The sequence below is a fragment of the Lissotriton vulgaris genome, chromosome 1_1, assembly GCF_964263255.1.
Source record: "Lissotriton vulgaris chromosome 1_1, aLisVul1.2, whole genome shotgun sequence".
In the NCBI taxonomy this organism is placed as follows: domain Eukaryota; kingdom Metazoa; phylum Chordata; class Amphibia; order Caudata; family Salamandridae; genus Lissotriton; species Lissotriton vulgaris.
This window is the reverse complement of record NC_141685.1, coordinates 760,429,630-760,447,786: the sequence shown is the minus strand read 5'-3', so window position 1 is coordinate 760,447,786 and position 18,157 is coordinate 760,429,630. Positions and strand designations below refer to the sequence as shown.

Sequence of the window (18,157 nt, the reverse complement as noted above, 5' to 3'; positions counted from 1 at the left end):
GATATAAGGTAAGCCTCTGAATCCTCCCACTGCCACCAACCCCCTAGACTGGGATAAATACCTAACATTCATAGAATCAAAACTTAACTCCACATCCTTCAACCAGGGACCTACCCAGGATCAATCCACCTTACAGCAATAATGGACCCTCCATGTGACAATCTCACCTATGCCAGCGTCCGCCTGCTCACATCCCCCCTCTCTTCCCTCCCCCTAGCCAATAGACACCCACCCCACAAGGTGCCCACGGCCTGGCTCCACTAGAAAACCCTCAAGGTTAGACCAACACTTAGCCCTCCCCTTAACATAAACATAGGTAGCTCCGATCTCCCCATTTACTAACAGATACTCAAACTGCTGGGCTCCTAATGATACGTCCAGAATCAGTGTTCATCAATGCGTTCTCTTGGTGCATGACAGATGCTAAAACGTTAACCGCGGCGGCAATTCCGCCGCAGTGCAGCCGTTTTGTGGAGTAGGCGGGCCGCCTCGGCCAGCGGACTTGAACAGCACTACAGAGGTAGTGCTTGCGACGGCCGTTGGCCGACAAACGCATGGAAGGGGTTAAAAGTTATGTTAATGGTGTTTATAAAACTACAGGATCCCGCTGTGGTATCAATATTAGACTGATGCTCATACCACATGCAAAGGTTTGCTTTTCAGTATATTGCTCTAAAATTATGTGTATGACTCCCATCGCCTAAGGGGCTTTGTAAGCAATACCAAAAACGAATAAACATTATTTAAAAAACAAAGAGTGTTTACAGCTTTGTATGTGTGCATGAGAAGTTTGAATTGGCTGCACTTGTCAATGGGGAGCCAGTAAAGCTTCTTGAGGTGTGATGCAGTTGTGACATGGGAGGTTGCGTATGAGTCTTGCTGTGGTTTTCTAGATGGTCTGGAGTCTGTGTAGGAGGGGTTTGGAGATTCTGGTACAGAGAGTGTTGCTGTAGTCCAGCCAGCTGGTGATGAGTGCTTGCGTGACAGTCCGTCTGGGGTTCTGAGGAAACCATATGAAGATCTTTCACAGCGTGCATAGGATGTGGAAGCAGGAGGTGCACAGTGCATTGCCTTAATCTGTCATATTGAGCTCATCGTCTAGGGTGATGCCTAGAGTTCTTGCGTGGGCTTTGGAGGTGGGTGTTGGTCCTAGCTCTGACAGCCACCAGGTGGAATCCCATGGGAAGGTCTTTTTGCCGAAGACCAGTAGTTCTTTCTTGTCGGAGTTGTACTTCAGACAGTTGGTTTGCATCCCGTCTGATACCATTGTCATCTAGTTGCTGAAGTTAATTCTGGAGGTTGTTGTCTTGTCTGTCAGGGAGAGTATGAGTTTGGTGTCAAAGACAAGAAGATTATGGTAATGTCTTGTGATCGGATGATGCTGGCATGTGGTGTTGTGTATTTGTTGAAAAGGGTGTGCCTGCGGGATCATCCATGTGGGACTCCGCATATCACTTGGTTGGTCTCTGATGCGAAGGGTGGCAGTCTGATTGTTTGGGTTCTTCATGGACGAAGGAACCAGTCAATTTGAAAGCAGATCCTTCTATGCCAATCCTGTGGAATTTTTTGATGAGGATGTTGTGGGAGACAGTGTTAAAAGTCGTGGAGAAGTCAAGCAGAATGAGGGCCACAGTTTCTCCTCGGTCCAGGATGATTTGAATGCCATCGGTGGCTGCCATGAATGCTGTTTCGGTGTTGTGGTTCTTTCTGAATCCTGATTGAGTGTTGTCTAGAAGACATTGAAATTCAAGGTGAGTTGTGGCTATCAGTTGCTAGTCAACTGGAGGTCCCGCCTGCCCACACAACACCTTTTCTTACTTTGCAGGGCCTTTACATATGGTGGTTTGGCAGTGCCATTTTCCAGCTCACTACACTTGCCATGCTTCCCAGACAGCAGACAATCTCCTTGGTAATAACAACTTTGCCCTTATTGGGATAAATAGACCTGACAGAGTAGGAGGCGTCATCACCATTATTTATAAAAAATGACTATAATTGTAGTATTAAAAATCTTCAAATCCCTAACTGTGAGGCACTCCATTTCTCTCTTTCAAATTCACAAAAATTTACACTTTCTGGGGCCCTCATTTACCATCGTCCAGGACCGTCAAGTGCCTGGTGTACAGGCCTAGCTGACTATTTGGTGCCTTTCACTTTACAGGCAGCAAATGTAACTTTTGCTCTGTGATCTTAATGTACATCTTGAAGATCCAGAAGGTAAGTTATCGAGAGCCTTTATAGAGGACATAAGATCCCTCAATCTCTTGCTCTTGAACTCTACAGCCACCACATTGCAGGCCACCTTCTGGACCCTGTCTTTTCCAATCTTCCATTTATCTCTGCTGACCTTCCGGTCCTACTTAGCTGGACCGACCATTTTGCAGTTCCTTTCCATATTACAGTTCCTCCACTGCCAGCAAATTGGTCGCCCGACAATCTCCTAACAGGAACTGGGCCAAAATAGATATGAGGGAATTAAACAAAGTTCTCCTCCATACTTTTCCTGTTCTATCATCTAGACCAGATTCTGACCAAATTGCAGTTCATCATTGGCTCAAAAGTGCCACGGACTCAATTCTGCCTCGCTCTTCAAAAATACAGAACAGAGTGCGCCCTCCAGCACCCTGGTTTAACGACAGTCTCTGCTTAGAGAAAAAGGCTTGTAAAGCCCTGGAAAGGGCCAGGAGGAAACACTGCATTCGTGGATAAGAATGCCTATGTGTTGGCCTTGAAAAAATACCATGCCTCCTGTAAAGCTGTACGGGTCGGGCAGCTTTCTACACTGAAATAATTTCTAATGCCCACAACTGCCAAAAAACCTTATTCAAAGAAGTTAAAGATGTGTTTGTAGCCTGCTCTTTCTCACTGCCTCACTACCTTTCTCGGCAACAGTGTTATGAACTGGCCTTTTTCTTCCTAAACAAAGTTGAGATTATTCCCCAACAATTAAAAGATGACGCATGCAAGTTTGCGACTCCCAGCCCATCAGTCTTACACCTTGCTGTTTGTGAGCATATAATAAAGTCGTACACACCCTTGAGGATTAATGTGTGGCCTCCTCTAGACCTTATTGGCTACTATTAAATCTGGCTCCCCGCTTGACAGTTTCCCACCATCTAAATTCTGCCTAGTTGAGTTGTTCTCAGGGTAGTGCTGGATCTTCTGAATTCGCCCCTGGTCTCCGGGGAGGTTCCCCAGAATTGGAAACATGCTTTGATACTCCCTCTGCTTAAGAAGAAGGACCTCGGACCCCAGTGCTGGTCCAACTTCAGGCCAATCTCACTTCTTTCTGTTTTCTCCAGAATCTTGGAAAATCATGTCAACGTTCACCTTTCTTCGTATTTGACCACCACCAACATGTTGCACCCTTCCCAGTCTGGCTTCAGGGCAGGCTTCAGCACAGAATCCGCAATATTCTGAGTCAAGGAATTTTTGAGGAAAGAACTTAATTCGGGGAGGGGCAGCCACCCTCATCCTCTTAGACCTAAGTGTAGCCTTTGACACGATCTCACACTCTATTCTCTTGAATAGTTTGGAGGCTCTAGGCATCACCAACACTGTTCTGAACTGGCTATCCTCCTTTTTAAAGGAGCGAACCTTTCAGGTCTTTTCAGCAAACAACACCTCTATTACTCTGATACTAACATTTATGTATGCCCCTTGATGGATGTGATTGAAAATGTCTGGTCTCATTGTTTTCTCATATGCAGACGATTCTCATATTATCTTCTCTTTATCCGCGGCTTGTAGTAAAGACCATTCTCCCCTCAGGTAAGGTTTTGCTAATGTCGCTCACTGGATGAATAAAAACACCCTTCAACTCAATGGCAACAAAACCGAAGTTCTGATTCTGGGAAATAACCCTGGTCTTTTGGGAGTCAGTCACTGGCCTGCCATTCTGGGGCCACTGCCCACGCCGGTGGATAAAGTGAAGAATCTCGCTTTTATTATTGAAAAAAATTTCTCCCTGACACCACAGGTCTCTAAGCTTTCTGCCTCTTTCTTCTCCTTGCTGAATTGGCTGAAGAAAATACTCTGGCTGATCCCCCAGATGCTCAGTCAACCGTGCTGCAAGCCTTGGTCACATTCAGGCTGGATTATGGGAATGTCCTTTATCCGGGTGCTGACAGTCATGATTCGCCGTCTGCATATCATCCAAACTGCAGCTTCTCATCTTCTCTTTCGGCTGCCATAATTCTCATCCACTTCTCACCTGTTGCAGAAACTGCACTGGCTAAAAGTGAACAAACGGATCAAGTTCAAAGCCCTGTTCTACATGTTTTGCACTAGACATGTTTTTGCGCCCTCTTACATCCAGGTTCTGGTGTCTCCTTATTTCCCCACCCGTGAGCTGAGATCTGCTAACCTGGCTTTGTTTTCAGTGCTAAGGTTCCTCAGAACTCGTCTTAGGGGCTGCTCCTTTTCTGTGTTGGACCCGAAACCTTGGAACACTCTGTCGCTCTCTCTCAGATCCTGTAACTCACTGCTTCAATTTCATAAAAACTTAAAAACCCTACTTTTTAGCAGCCCTGACTAAATGCTTGCCTTCTTCAGACCGTGTCCTCTGCTACTCGTAGTCGTATCCACAGAAAAGGGTTTTTCAGTATAAAGGGAACACTTGCGCTCAGCAGAATAACCGGCTGTCAGGTCGACATACGATCGAGTAATATGGTGCTAACAGGAAAGGGGTGACCATAATAACCCCTAAGCTAGTGTTTGGAACTCCAAACCTGTACAATAATAATCAAGATCACAACACAGAGTATGTTAATATAATGAACGAAATAGACAAGAAATCGCCATGTCTTTAATAATTCCAGGTTCAATGACCAGATTCAAATCGGAAAGCTGAGTGTATCAATCAGGAATCAACTGTAACAATAGTCCACTGAAACATAATCAGTGTGCACGGTAACGCCGTTCAGGGGTCTAAGAAGGACGGGTACGTCTTACTGCAAGTAGTCGCGTTGCAAAAGATATAGTGCCAATATCGACCCACTCACCAGCCCGCTCCCAGCAACATGCATGTCGCAGAAATAAGCAGACAAGACAACAATTGGTGTCAAGATCATCAAGATATGATGGACCCCATGTCTCGGCGTTCGTCCAGGCTGCCCAAATGCTGGAATTATTCAACTTTCTATAGCGGAGAACATTGCATCTTCATTGTAATCACGATTGCATCTTCACCTACTCATACTCCGACCGGGTTGGAATTATCACCGTTCGTAGGATTATCCATGCCATCTATTATGACTTGGCCCTGAAGAGTCAGAGTTGACTGTTCTCTGATGAAACACGTGTTGGCTGGTCTCTATCCAAACAAGCATTAAAAGCAACAAGAAAAGACGTGGCGATTTTTTGTCTATTTTGTACATTATATTAACATACTCTATGTTGTGATCACCTGTCCTCTGCTACTGCCCCCATAGCGCCGAGAGACACTTCGGTGTAGCTATGCGCTCAACAAGCTCCTTAAATAAATTAAATAAATAAGGCAGATGCTCAACTCTTCCATAGTTATTTCCTCTAAAGACTGTTCTGCCCCTTGGTGGTTACTAAAAAGCACCACACTTGTGAGGATGCGCCATTTTGAAACAATTAACACTTATTCATTGCCAGAAGGAGGAGCTAAGACTGCACGGTCAGACTAAATTGACTGAATCCGGTCATATCTAGGACATTATTTAAGGCGAGGGTCCGAGCAGCCGTGATGTATCATTGCTCTGTTTGTAATGGAGCGCGGCACCACCAATTGGCGGCGAAAGAGAAATATATGTCAGACACTGAGCTTTGTTTACGCAGCTGGAACTGCATGACCCTCTTCAGGCCTTGTGATGATGCAGGCATATTAGGCCACACAAGATGTATGCCGCTTGGCAGGGTGGCTTTACACCAGTGTATCTTTATGTTGCTTCTACAGCGCCACAATAGCTGCCACTTTTTCACTGTGATTGGGTGACATTTTCATGTTCCTACAGCACCTGTGTGTGATGTGACAGAATCTTACATTTGACGTTGAGTTACACTTTATCACCACAGGTGTTAAACAGTATGAAGATGAGCATTACATTCATGTGCGGCAGTAGTTGGACAGTGGGGGCTCTAATTAGGCAGCACAGCATGGGTCTTTGGCAACTGATGGCTGACCCTGGATGTGTGCTGGCTACATCCCTGGCATAGTAGCAGCCCTGATAGCATATATTTTATAAGTAGCATAGACTTGTACCTCGTCAAGCAACTTGTTTTTTTATTTTATTTTTCCTGAAGATCTTGTTTAATTTTGCACTTATTGTACTTTTTTTATTTTGGTGATTTCACTTCCTGGGATGTCATGAGAGGCAAAGGTCATATGGCCTCACTTCCTTTCATGCCGCCAGCACTGAGGTTATGTTATGTCACTACCTGTGATGTCATCAGAGGTCAAAGGACCTGTGATGTCACTTGTGAACTGTTATGTGCACAGTTCATGTATGGCAACAACAGGGCTTGCAGAATGTTGTACTGGAAGACAGACGTGCAACTTGTGTTTCCTATTTGCTTCCCAAGTGAGCATCATGATTTTCAGAGTGAAGGCATGGTCAAGCCTTTTAAAGAGTCCTTTTCAAGATGGTGGTGAGTCCATAAGCTGTGGTCTTAGATTCCGAATCCAGGATGAAATATCTTTTTTACCTGTGATATGTTCTGTTTAGACCACATACAAAGAGGCAGTTCTCAATGAAGTCTGCAACATAATGATATTTAGCCCTATTTTTTGTTGTGTTCTTCGTCCCCTTATTTCTATTTTTGTATCCGATTTTTGCCTCTCGCAACTGGATTTTTATTGTATTTCTATCTGGATGTTTGCTTGGCTCTTTTCTCTTTTATGCACTTTATTAGAGGTTTGGTGAGAGACATTCTCCTAATTGAGCCTGTGCATCTTCAATCAAGACTCTTAGCACTGCTGGGCTGTTTTTTTTCCCTTGTGGCCTTTTCCTCCAATTTGGGATCTTCTAAAGGGAACACTTGACACCTTTCACATGCATACATTATTCTGTGCATGGTGGCACCATGACTACTCGGAAGAGTGGACCTTTCTTCGAACAGTCTAGAAGGAGACTCAGCGAATTGTACAAAGCATCCAGTGCTGAACAGTTTGTGAACCATGTAGACACTCTACAAGGCGGAATATGAGTCGCTGTATCCTGATTGCGCCACAATTTCTTGCACATCTTAATGTCCTCTAAAGTGCAGGGTGACTATGGTTGTCATGATACTGCTTTTATTTTATCTGACATCATCTTTCTTTTTCCTTCCTATTCCCCTATGCCCTGTCTCACAGTCCTCAGTGTGTTATCCTCTTACCGTTTTACCACAAACATCCATGTGTTTGCATTCACTGTCTCTCTTTCTTCTCCCCCTTTTTTACCTTCCATCACTCCTCTGTGCCCTTTTCCCCTTTCTCGACCTCCCTTTCCACAGAGTTGACCCCTGGGAGTGTTACCAGGACACCTGGCAGACCACCTGCAGCGTCCTGGAGCACCATCGAGACCTGATGAAGGTAAGCAGGGGGAGATGCTCTTTCTTGATGGGGAGAACGTGGGGAGAGTGGCAGGTAAATGGGGGGCCCCTTAGATGATCAGAATGAGAAGAGATTGGTGCAGCCTCTGTGTGTACCGAAGCAAGTCCACCATAGTCCAAAGTCACCACAGTAGTGCACGCTAAGGGGCATATTTATTCAACTTTCAGGCAACGCAGGGCAGAAAGCAAAGTTGATGCGCTGCGTGAAAACTGGAGGGCAGAATTGTTCCATATTCACGAATGTATAGAGTATTTCTGCTGGGAAACATCCTTTACAACGCAACTTTTACCATGCAGTGCTTTTACATTGCAACTTTTACAACGCAAACCATTACAACGCATTGCGCTGGGGGGCGCTCTAGGATAGGGAATAGATTTAATTTACTATCCAACACCTTCCCTACTATCCACGGGGACTGGAGTTGGAATAGTAAATTAAACTATTCACTATCCAGCACCCCTCAACACTATGCGTTGTAAAGGCATGCGTTGTAAAAGTTGCGATGTAAAAGCATGCGTGGTAAAAGCATGCGTTGTAATGACATACATCCATTTCTGCTCCATCCTTGTGCAAGTGCTCTTGAGGCAGTCTATTGCCAACATAGGCCCCCTTGCACCTTGGTGCAAGGGTGCCTGTGTTGCAAGGAGAATTGCTTTTGTGCAAGAAGAGATACATTGCTGTACAAAAAACTATTTCTCAAGGCATTTTCCTCTTTCTACGTGTGTTGCAGATTGCAGCACACGTAGAAAGAGGAAAGAACCAGGGGAAAGAATGATTTTTCTCCTTGTTATGCCATCCTCTGGGAGGCGTAGAGCTTTCACGCAATCCCAGGTTTACAAACCATTGTAAATCTAGGATTGCATGAAATCCATGGGTGGATGCACGGGAATACCCATGCTCCACCCATGGAACGCTTCCAGAATGAAATGTAACACAATGCAGTGCAAGCCGCCGCATTGCGTTACAATTTTTTTCCGAAGCAGCGCAAATCGCCCTTTCCGTGGCTTTGTAAATATATACTAGCATTTTGCATCATGGATGTGCCACAAAAGTGGTGCAACCATGATGTAAAATGTTAGTAAATATGGCCCTAAATGCATCACACCACAACTGATTACCACCGACACAACAAAACACACTAAGGTCCAGATTTACTATGTTCTCACGCAGAGCAGTGCAGAAGCCATAAATGTGTGAGATGTAGTGCGCCAAATTTATTGAAATATGGACCTTTCCTCCCCTCCCCCTAGTGCCGGTGCTGAAATCAGCTGGCGTGCACTAAAGAGACACCTTTGCGCCATGGTGCAAGGGCGTCGATGTGAGTCTAGCAAAGGTTTTCTACTGTATGGGTACACTTCCAGTACAAAATACCATGCATAGACTGACATCAACCTTTTTAGGTCTCGCCTGTCGATGCGCATGCGCATCGAGCAAGGCGAGAGTATTGGGACTTATCCGCTCTTTATCCACACTGCAAGGAATCGTGGCGATTCCTTGCAGTGCCCGTGACTTTTAAGCTCAATGCGCATGCGCATTGAGCTTAAAAGCGCGTGCACGTCCGTCTTTGTTTACCCGCTCCGCCCCCTCCCCTTCCCGCCGTGTCGCATTTCTCCTCCCCCCTCCCCTCTCTTCCCTCCAGCTTGTTTCTTTATTTGACCCGCTCCGCCCCCTCCCCTTCCCGCCGTGTCGCATTTCTCCTCCCCCCTCCCCTCTCTTCCCTCCGGCTTCTTTTTTTGTTTATTTTACCCGCCGTGTCTCCGATCCTTTCAACCTTCCTCTCCCTGCAACTACCCGCTTGGTCATTGCCCGCCGCTCTTTCTTGTGACAGCCTCCTTACATTCACCTCACCTAGCCCACGGGACCTCTCCAGTCCCTTCTCCTTTCTTTTTCCCAAACCTCCTACCATTCCAGGTCTCCCCTCGGACCCCTCCTTAGGGATTTGAGTTCCTCTCGGAAAACGGGCAGCAGAGGAATAATTTACTCCGGGGTTTCCCCTCCCCTCATTTCTCCCACACGTTAACCTTAATCAGGGCAGTGGGCGTTGTCCTCCCTTTAAATTTTATGAATTCGGCCTACGCTGGTTTAACAGCTGAACCCGCGTTCATGGTAGTGTGGGAAACTTAAAATCGGCATCCTCGAGGTAAGCCTTCCGTTCACCCTTGGCCTCCCGGGACCTGCTATAGCTATTATCTGTTCTTCTAAAAAATATCGAGCAAGGTCCATTTAAAGTCGGGTCTGTTTTATTTTACCCTCCCGTCCGTATGGAGGCCGGTGCTCTGTATCTTTGCTAGCTTAAAGAAGACATATTCTATTTTCACTCGAGAATCCAGAACTGAGTTAGCCTATGACTCGATGTATCTGTGTATGAGTTTTAACTTCTAGTTGGTAGAGCGCATCCGTAATTGGGCACAACAAAACCTACACTGCTCTTCCGAGATTGGAGGGTTGATTTCGGGGTTCCAATCCATTAATGCTTTGGAGATCAGCACCGGGCCGTGTTCTGCATGGTACTATACAATCGTGTAATGAGTTTGCTCAGTGATGGGCCAGACAGCATATGTTCAAGTGCGTGTAACATGGGTGGGAGCCTGGGGAAAGTAGTATGTACCTGTCGACATGCCCTTTTATTCAATGGTATAAGAATATCTCTGATAAGGTGCGCGTAAGCCCCTTTTGCTCTGCTGGAGAGGGGCAAAAGTTGTTCTCAGGATATACATCAGCAAATGTTTAATTCTAGCCCCCGAGCTTGCATCACACTCCCCTTGTCTTTCATTGGGGGGATATGTGGGTTATGCGCCACTGGTATAGAAGCCACATATATGACCTCTAGTTTGGCTCTGTTTCTCAGGTCCTCCCGGCCTCACCGTAATGTCTTTACTGTGTCAGTCTCATCGCGCCAGCCATCTGTTCCCCAGCTTGGATCTCCTGGCTACTCCTCCCCTAATTATCCGCACATCAAAGGCTGCTCCCGCCCCCTGCTTCACACAAATGCTACAGAGAGCATTTCCCGCCCGGCCGCTTTTAATTTCATTTCGCAAGCAGTTCCCCCTCCTCCCTCTCCTGACTTTCTCCTGCCTGCCACACCAATCCAAACTGAGGCGCTGCTGCTCCAGTCCCTGTATTACTCCCACTCATCTATGATTAGGAATAAAAGACTGTCGGTTAAAAACAGTTTCAAGATAAAAATGGTTTCCCATTACTTTTGCTGAATGTTCTGCATTTCCTTAACCGCCTCCAACTCTCCGACTTTCACATGCACATACCACTTTGCTGATACTGACCGAGACATGCGCTTTATAAGCAGGAAATAGAATTCTACAGGAAACAATACTACCGAAGACCATTCGAGGGTGTGAGCTCAATGCCACCGAAGAGTACGTACAATTATTATACTTAAAGTTCAGTCAACTACCCTTGATGCACGGACAACCTTTGAAGAAAGTGAAAAGCATGTACCCTCACCCTCACTCACCCTCAACCCCTCACCCTCACTCACCCTCAACCCCTCACCCTCACTCACCCTCACCCTCACTCACCCTCACCCTCACTCACCCTCAACCCCTCACCCTCAACCCCTCACCCTCACTCACCCTCACCCTCACTCACCCTCACCCTCACTCACCCTCAACCCCTCACCCTCACTCACCCTCAACCCCTCACCCTCACTCACCCTCACCCACCCTCACCCTCAACCCCTCACCCTCACTCACCCTCAACCCCTCACCCTCACCCTCACCCTCACTCACCCTCAACCCCTCACCCCCTCACTCACCCTCACTCTCACTCACCCTCAACCCCTCACCCTCAACCCCTCACCCTCACTCACCCTCAACCCCTCACCCTCACTCACCCTCACTCACCCTCACCCACCCTCACCCTCACTCACCCTCACTCACCCTCACCCACCCTCACCCTCACTCACCCTCACTCACCCTCACCCACCCTCACCCTCAACCCCTCACCCTCACTCACCCTCAACCCCTCACCCTCACTCACCCTCAACCCCTCACTCACCCTCACTCTCACTCACCCTCACTCTCACTCACCCTCACCCTCACTCACCCTCAACCCCTCACCCTCAACCCCTCACCCTCACTCACCCTCAACCCCTCACCCTCACTCACCCTCACCCTCATCCCCTCACCCTCACTCACCCTCACTCACCCTCACTCACCCTCACTCACCCTCAACCCCTCACCCTCACTCACCCTCACCCTCAACCCCTCACCCTCACTCACCCTCAACCCCTCACCCTCACTCACCCTCACCCTCACCCCCTCACCCTCACTCACCCTCACTCACCCTCACTCACCCTCACTCACCCTCAACCCCTCACCCTCACTCACCCTCACCCTCAACCCCTCACCCTCACTCACCCTCAACCCCTCACCCTCACCCTCACTCTCACTCTCACTCACCCTCACTCTCACTCACCCTCACTCTCACTCACCCTCACTCACCCTCAACCCCTCACTCACCCTCACTCACCCTCACTCACCCTCAACCCCTCACCCTCACTCACCCTCACCCTCACTCACCCTCACCCCCTCACCCTCACTCACCCTCACTCACCCTCACCCACCCTCACCCTCAACCCCTCACCCTCACTCACCCTCAACCCCTCACTCACCCTCACTCTCACTCACCCTCACTCTCACTCACCCTCACTCTCACTCACCCTCACCCTCACTCACCCTCAACCCCTCACCCTCACTGAGCCTCAACCCCTCACCCTCACTCACCCTCACCCTCACCCCCTCACCCTCACTCACCCTCAACCCCTCACCCTCACTCACCCTCACCCTCAACCCCTCACCCTCACTCACCCTCAACCCCTCACCCTCACCCTCACTCTCACTCACCCTCACTCTCACTCACCCTCACTCTCACTCACCCTCACTCTCACTCACCCTCACTCACCCTCAACCCCTCACTCACCCTCACTCACCCTCACCCTCACTCACCCTCACTCACCCTCACTCACCCTCAACCCCTCACCCTCACACAGTGCAATAGGTCTCGGAGCATTTGAGTTAGAGCTTTTAGAAATGTTTATGGCTTTTTTTTTTAATTCTTTAGCATTGGCTACAGGAAACAAAAATGCTAAAGATTTACAAAAAAACCCATAATCAATTCTAAAAGCACTAACTCTAATGCTGCGAGACCTATTGCATTTCCAATGCTTGTTTATGACTTGGTATGTGTGCTTTAAAGTGCAGCACATGCACAAAGTCGTAAACGGAAGGAGAAATGAAATCATTTCTCCATCCCTGTGCCTACTTTAAAAGGGCGCAGTTTTCTGACGCTAAACCCTGTCTACTTTGTTTAGTAAATTGGGCCTAGCATCAGAAACCTTGGGTGGTTGCATGAGAACGCCCATGCACCACCCAAGGTACGCCCCTTGGTGCTTGGTGCTTAGCGCTGGAAAGTAAATTGGAAAAAAGATTTTGTGCCTATTTGTTCCAATTTTGTGATTCAAACATGGCGTAAAATCTTAGTAAATCCCCCCCTAAAGGCGCCAAGATTCCAGTCTCATACAACCAACACAGCATCCAAGGCCATACACACTTCAGTGTAATTTTCCATGAGCACTTACCACACTTTCCTCCAGCCATTTCTCCGCACTTTCACACATCCATCACACTGCCAATCCAACAGCATGGTAGTAATCCAGCTGTAAAAGCACTGTTTTCACACCACTGCACATGCCCACCACTTAACACTCTAAACTGGTGCTTAATTTGTACAACGGGTTGGAGATGTTCATTTTTGGATTTTGGGGACTGGGACTTATTTTTCCTCATCAGACTTCGAACCCGAGCAAGAGTGAGAAAGCATCGAAGGGAAGAAAGGAGGGAGAGAAATAAAGGAAATTGCATAAGATGGGATAAAGCAGGGATGGGAAAAACTTTAAGAGTGAAATAAAGAGTCAGAAAGTGTAGGGTGGTAATTCCTAATTTTAATGCATGAACATATCACCCCCTTAAGGATTTCAAGGCACTGGGGGCCGTCGGGAGATTAAGTGGGCTATTACCCAGAGTCACATAATGCAAAGCAAAGTTGCTGCTGGTGTTCGAACCAAAACCCCACACTCCAGAGTCAGCCGCTTTGGCCGCTGCACCACACCTCTCCCTAAGTGGAAGAAAGAGGCATAGATTGGGTTAAAAGCAGGTAGCTGTGGTATTCTGCAACCCGATATTCATCAGTGGCGGTAGCAGTCACCTGAGAAAAACCTAAGGACCCTGCACTATTTTTCAATAAAAAAACAATAATAATAATTAAGCATTGCCCTACACTGCACTAAAGCCATCACAAAGGCTAGGCATCTCAATCACATAAACTGTGCAATAGGCAACCTCTTGCCCTCAAAGAACACAACACCAAGTGGACACACCTGTAGATTTCTCCCAGTTCACTCAGACAAAAATACCAGACACATATGTTAACACATGTCCCCTGGCTGGGCATTACATTGGCACTGCCAGGTAATGTGCTGTGTTGTGCCAGACAGCACTTTGTGCTTAATGGTGGCTGCGTGGGGGTTCTGACCCAGCTCGGTCAGGTGGCCATTTTTAAAGTATATTTACTAATCCCTGTTCTGTGCTTTGTGGATGCTGTGAAGTGCTGAGAAGTAGTGGGAGGTTGAGAGTAGTGCTGGTTAGATTTGAGAAGTGATGAGGAATCACAGTTGTAACACTGATATGTCAGAGTAAGGGGTCTGTGGGTCTGTGTGAGAGGAGGAAAGCAACACTTGGAAAACTGCAGGGCTAGCAATAGAAAATTGAGATGCTGCAAGTCACACGTCCTGCACCTCAAGCATCCTGAATTTGTAATTGTCAGAGAGACAGGGCCTCCAGGCTACCTCATTCTCAGAGATCAGACAGACGCACACGTTTGTACACACATACCCACACACACACAACACACACATACACACACACAGACCCACACACGATTATACACACACACACACACACTCTCCCTCTTTCTGTTTGTCTTTGCAAGCATCAGCCATTGATACCCATGAAGTGTATATTGAGTCTTGTATCTCCACGCCTGCATGGATTCCTCTCTGAGGGCTGGAGTGAGAACACACACACTGGAGGAAGGGGAGAAAAGCATCCTCTCTGCAAATCAAAGGTTTCTTGAATTCCAAGAAGAGTTACTGGTCAGTGGTGCTCAGTATCAGGGAGATTGTGGGTCTGATAAGGTTGAAAATGTAGGACCAGAGAATCCTCAAAGAGGGAATGCTTAGGCCTCTGAACCTTTATGAGGCATATTGTAGTAGAGGCTGAAAGCCATGTGTGATCTCTGGTTAATCCCTTAGCCTATGCTGTGGGTCAGTCAAAACTGGAGCCACTCCTGCTGTGTCACACTGTCCCTTTGATAAAGCACAGGGCAGAGGAGAGGGCACTTCAAAGAGGTTGACACCCACAGCAGAGATATCAATGGACATGACACTATATCTGTGTCTGGATTTGGACTATAAAGGTGGGACAATAGTCCCATAATTAGTTCAACAGCACTGTTCTGCAGCAGAGTTCAACTGGCAAGAAAATCACCCAGACAGTCATAATTGCTGGAAGCAGGATTAGGAACCTGGGTCTACTAGTCTCACAGGTGAATGGCTGACCAGTGGATCCTGTGTGGGGAAAGAGAGCACTTCAATGGAGAGAGGCCCAGTGGGGATCCTACGTACTGGATCCCGAAGAGTGAAGGGTGAACTGCCCATCTGATTGGGTCCATTGCAGGAATGCGGGACATCCACTTTTACATCCACTTGCTCATATAGAAGCTAGGGCTATTGTCCTTGTGAGAGCTAAGTATTCGCGACCTCCATGTGTCAGGAGAGGACCATCATGAACCGAGTTCCATCGTCCCTGGGAGAGCTAAGATCTGCAACCCCTGTGTGCCAGAATGGGGCCACCATGAAGCTAGGACCATTGTCCTTGTGCCTGCTGCAGTCAGTGACCCCCATGTGACAGTACTGGGTGACTATGTTGCTAGAGGCATCGCCCTTGTGCATGCTGAAGTCAATAATCCTGGTGTGCGAGGAAGGGGCCACAGTGAAGCTAGTGCCCTCTCCCATGTGAGAGCTGAGATTGGGAACCGCCATGTGCCAGAAGGAGCCCACTGTAAGCTAGGGCCGACACCCATTTGTGCACTAAATTTAGTGACCCACGTGTGCCAGGAGGGGGACCCACCTTGAAGAGAAAGCCATTGCCCTTGTGCGAGCCGAAGTCAACAACCCCATATGGCCAGGAAGGGGGCCACTTTGAATATAAGGCCATCGCCTGTGTGCGAGCTGAGTTCGGCAACCCCCGTGTGCCAGGAGGGGGCCACCATGAAGTCAGGCCCATTGCCCTGGCTCGTCATGTCAAAGATGCTGTGAAGTACACTTACTGATTACTGCAGGAGCAGTGACCGTACATCAGGGACCGACCCAGGCCATCTGAGGACTGAGGAGACCCAATGTATCATCGGGGAAAGGCTGGGAGAGGTCGCGAGCCCTCAGCCCTGTGCTTGCCGGCTTCGTTTGCGTCTGGAAGACTGCTCTAGGCTGTAAAGCCTGCTGAAGAGTTACACAAACTTAGCACCTAGCACTGTTAACATTGACTCTTAAGGCCAAACTGAGACTTTGTCGCATGGGAACTACTGAGGGCCACATATGGAAGTTTTTATCGAATGTAAAATAACCAACCCCACTGTACAGGAAAGGTAGGCTCACTGATTCTGGTCAGGATGATGCCTGCATGCCAAACTTTAGAGAGTGTGCGGTTTATTTAGTGTGTTGGTTCTATGCTTTGTGTTACATTAAAATACTTCTTTTTCATTCAAATCAAGTATTTGAATGGCAATCAGATTATTGCTGTTCCTTTTTTGTGCTTTGAGTCTTGTGCTTGTGTATGCCATACACCTACCTTCCCCTCAAAGAGTCTTGGACTGCTCGATCTGCGCTACCACTGAGAGTTATGTGCTGTAAGGGATAGTACTTGGTCCAGTTACTCAGGACCTGTACTAGGTCAATGATGTATTCAGAAAGAGGATGGATACTTGAAGATAGATTATTCAAGTTACTTTATTTAGTTAGGATGTTAAGTTACAAGATAGAAAGAAGAAACCCCCATCAGGAGCAGCTGTCCTGCTGCTCAGCCCTCACCCAACTGACATTCACAAACCACTAACATTCCATTCATCCAACATTCCACAACACATGAATTCTAGCTGAGCAGCGGAAGACATAAGATACAACAGTCAACCCTGAGACAACAGGATTAAAAGACCACAACCCCTGTGGTTGGGCCCTGTAACCCCTGCTTGCCCTGTAGTTAGTTGAAAGGCTGCTTGGCAAATGCACATGTAAAATTAATATGTGACAAAGCATTTTGAGGATCCTTTCCTTACCGCACGCTCAGGCCACATTTACATGGTGTTTGCCTGGTTTGTTTGCCATCACTTTGGCATATTGTGTGCTGTAAGTCTATGCACACATACACAGAAATAATGAAAGCGTGTCATTCTCAGAAATCAGACACACACATGCACACAAAAAGTGCTTAATTTGAGCTATTGGTTTCAGGTGGGGTCCACTGTCACTCATTTTTGGGACCCCACACTTCTTTTTTCCTCATCAGACTTTGAATCAGAGCAAGCGAGAGAAAAACACAAGTGGGGGAAAGAAGGAGGAAGAGAAATAAGGTAAAAACTGTGACAAAGAAAGACAGCAATGATGAAAAAAACTTGAAAGAATGAAATAAAAGGTTAGGGAGTGTCTGGTGGTGGATGAAAGAGACAGGAGGTGGTATCAAGGCTATGCAGCTTTTGTATTGTGCACCCCGACATTCGATAGTGCTAGCTGGGGGCTTCCAATCAAAACTTTGGTCCATGGCACTTTTTTTGTTTACAAATTAAGCACTGGACACACACACACACTCACGCACACACACAAACACACAGTAGGCCCCTGGCATTGTGGTCTCATAGAGCAAAGCGGAGTCACACCGTGCGCCATAATGCTACATTTTCACAGAGTGGAGATATAGAGGGAGACAGATTGTTGCATTTGCACAGAGCCGCAAGACTCACTGCCAATCCATTATGGACAGGAGGACGCACAGCAATACTAGTGCTGTGAACAACAGCTGCTCTTGTTTTGTTCACTTGCATTGTAGGATTTTTACCCAAACAGACTTGAAATGACATGACATGGTGTAAAGGCATACTTTTGGAAATTTCACATGACAGGTGTGATACAAAATTATGGAAACTATGCTTGATTACGTCGGGGTAACACACATTTTGACTACTCAAAACTTAGAAGACTGGAGGTTTGGGAACTTCACAGCCCTTAAAGGGTAGAGAGGTCCTCCTAAAAGAGGATGAAGGGATACGCCCTCCCTATATAAATACTAATAACCAAAGAGTATCCCTTCAGGAGCTCAGACGCCTCCACAGGGAAAAAGAGGGGGGTATTGTGTTACGTGCCACACCTATGCACTACCCCACCTGGAGTGGGGAAAGAACCTTTTTTTTATACAACCCTCACCCACTCTAATAGTGGCATGCTTCATCCTCGGGTTCACTTTGACACCTAAA

General features: G+C 47.3%; 1 protein-coding gene across 1 annotated transcript in view; it reads left to right on the top strand.

Moving 5' to 3' along the window:
* Positions 1-18,157, top strand: part of NMNAT2 (nicotinamide nucleotide adenylyltransferase 2) — a 355,628-nt gene that overhangs the window by 308,122 nt on the left and 29,349 nt on the right. The window contains exon 4 of the mRNA XM_086955693.1: positions 7,462-7,540. Within this exon, the coding sequence (XP_086811819.1) occupies positions 7,462-7,540 (79 nt within the window). The remainder of the gene's footprint in view (positions 1-7,461; positions 7,541-18,157) is intronic.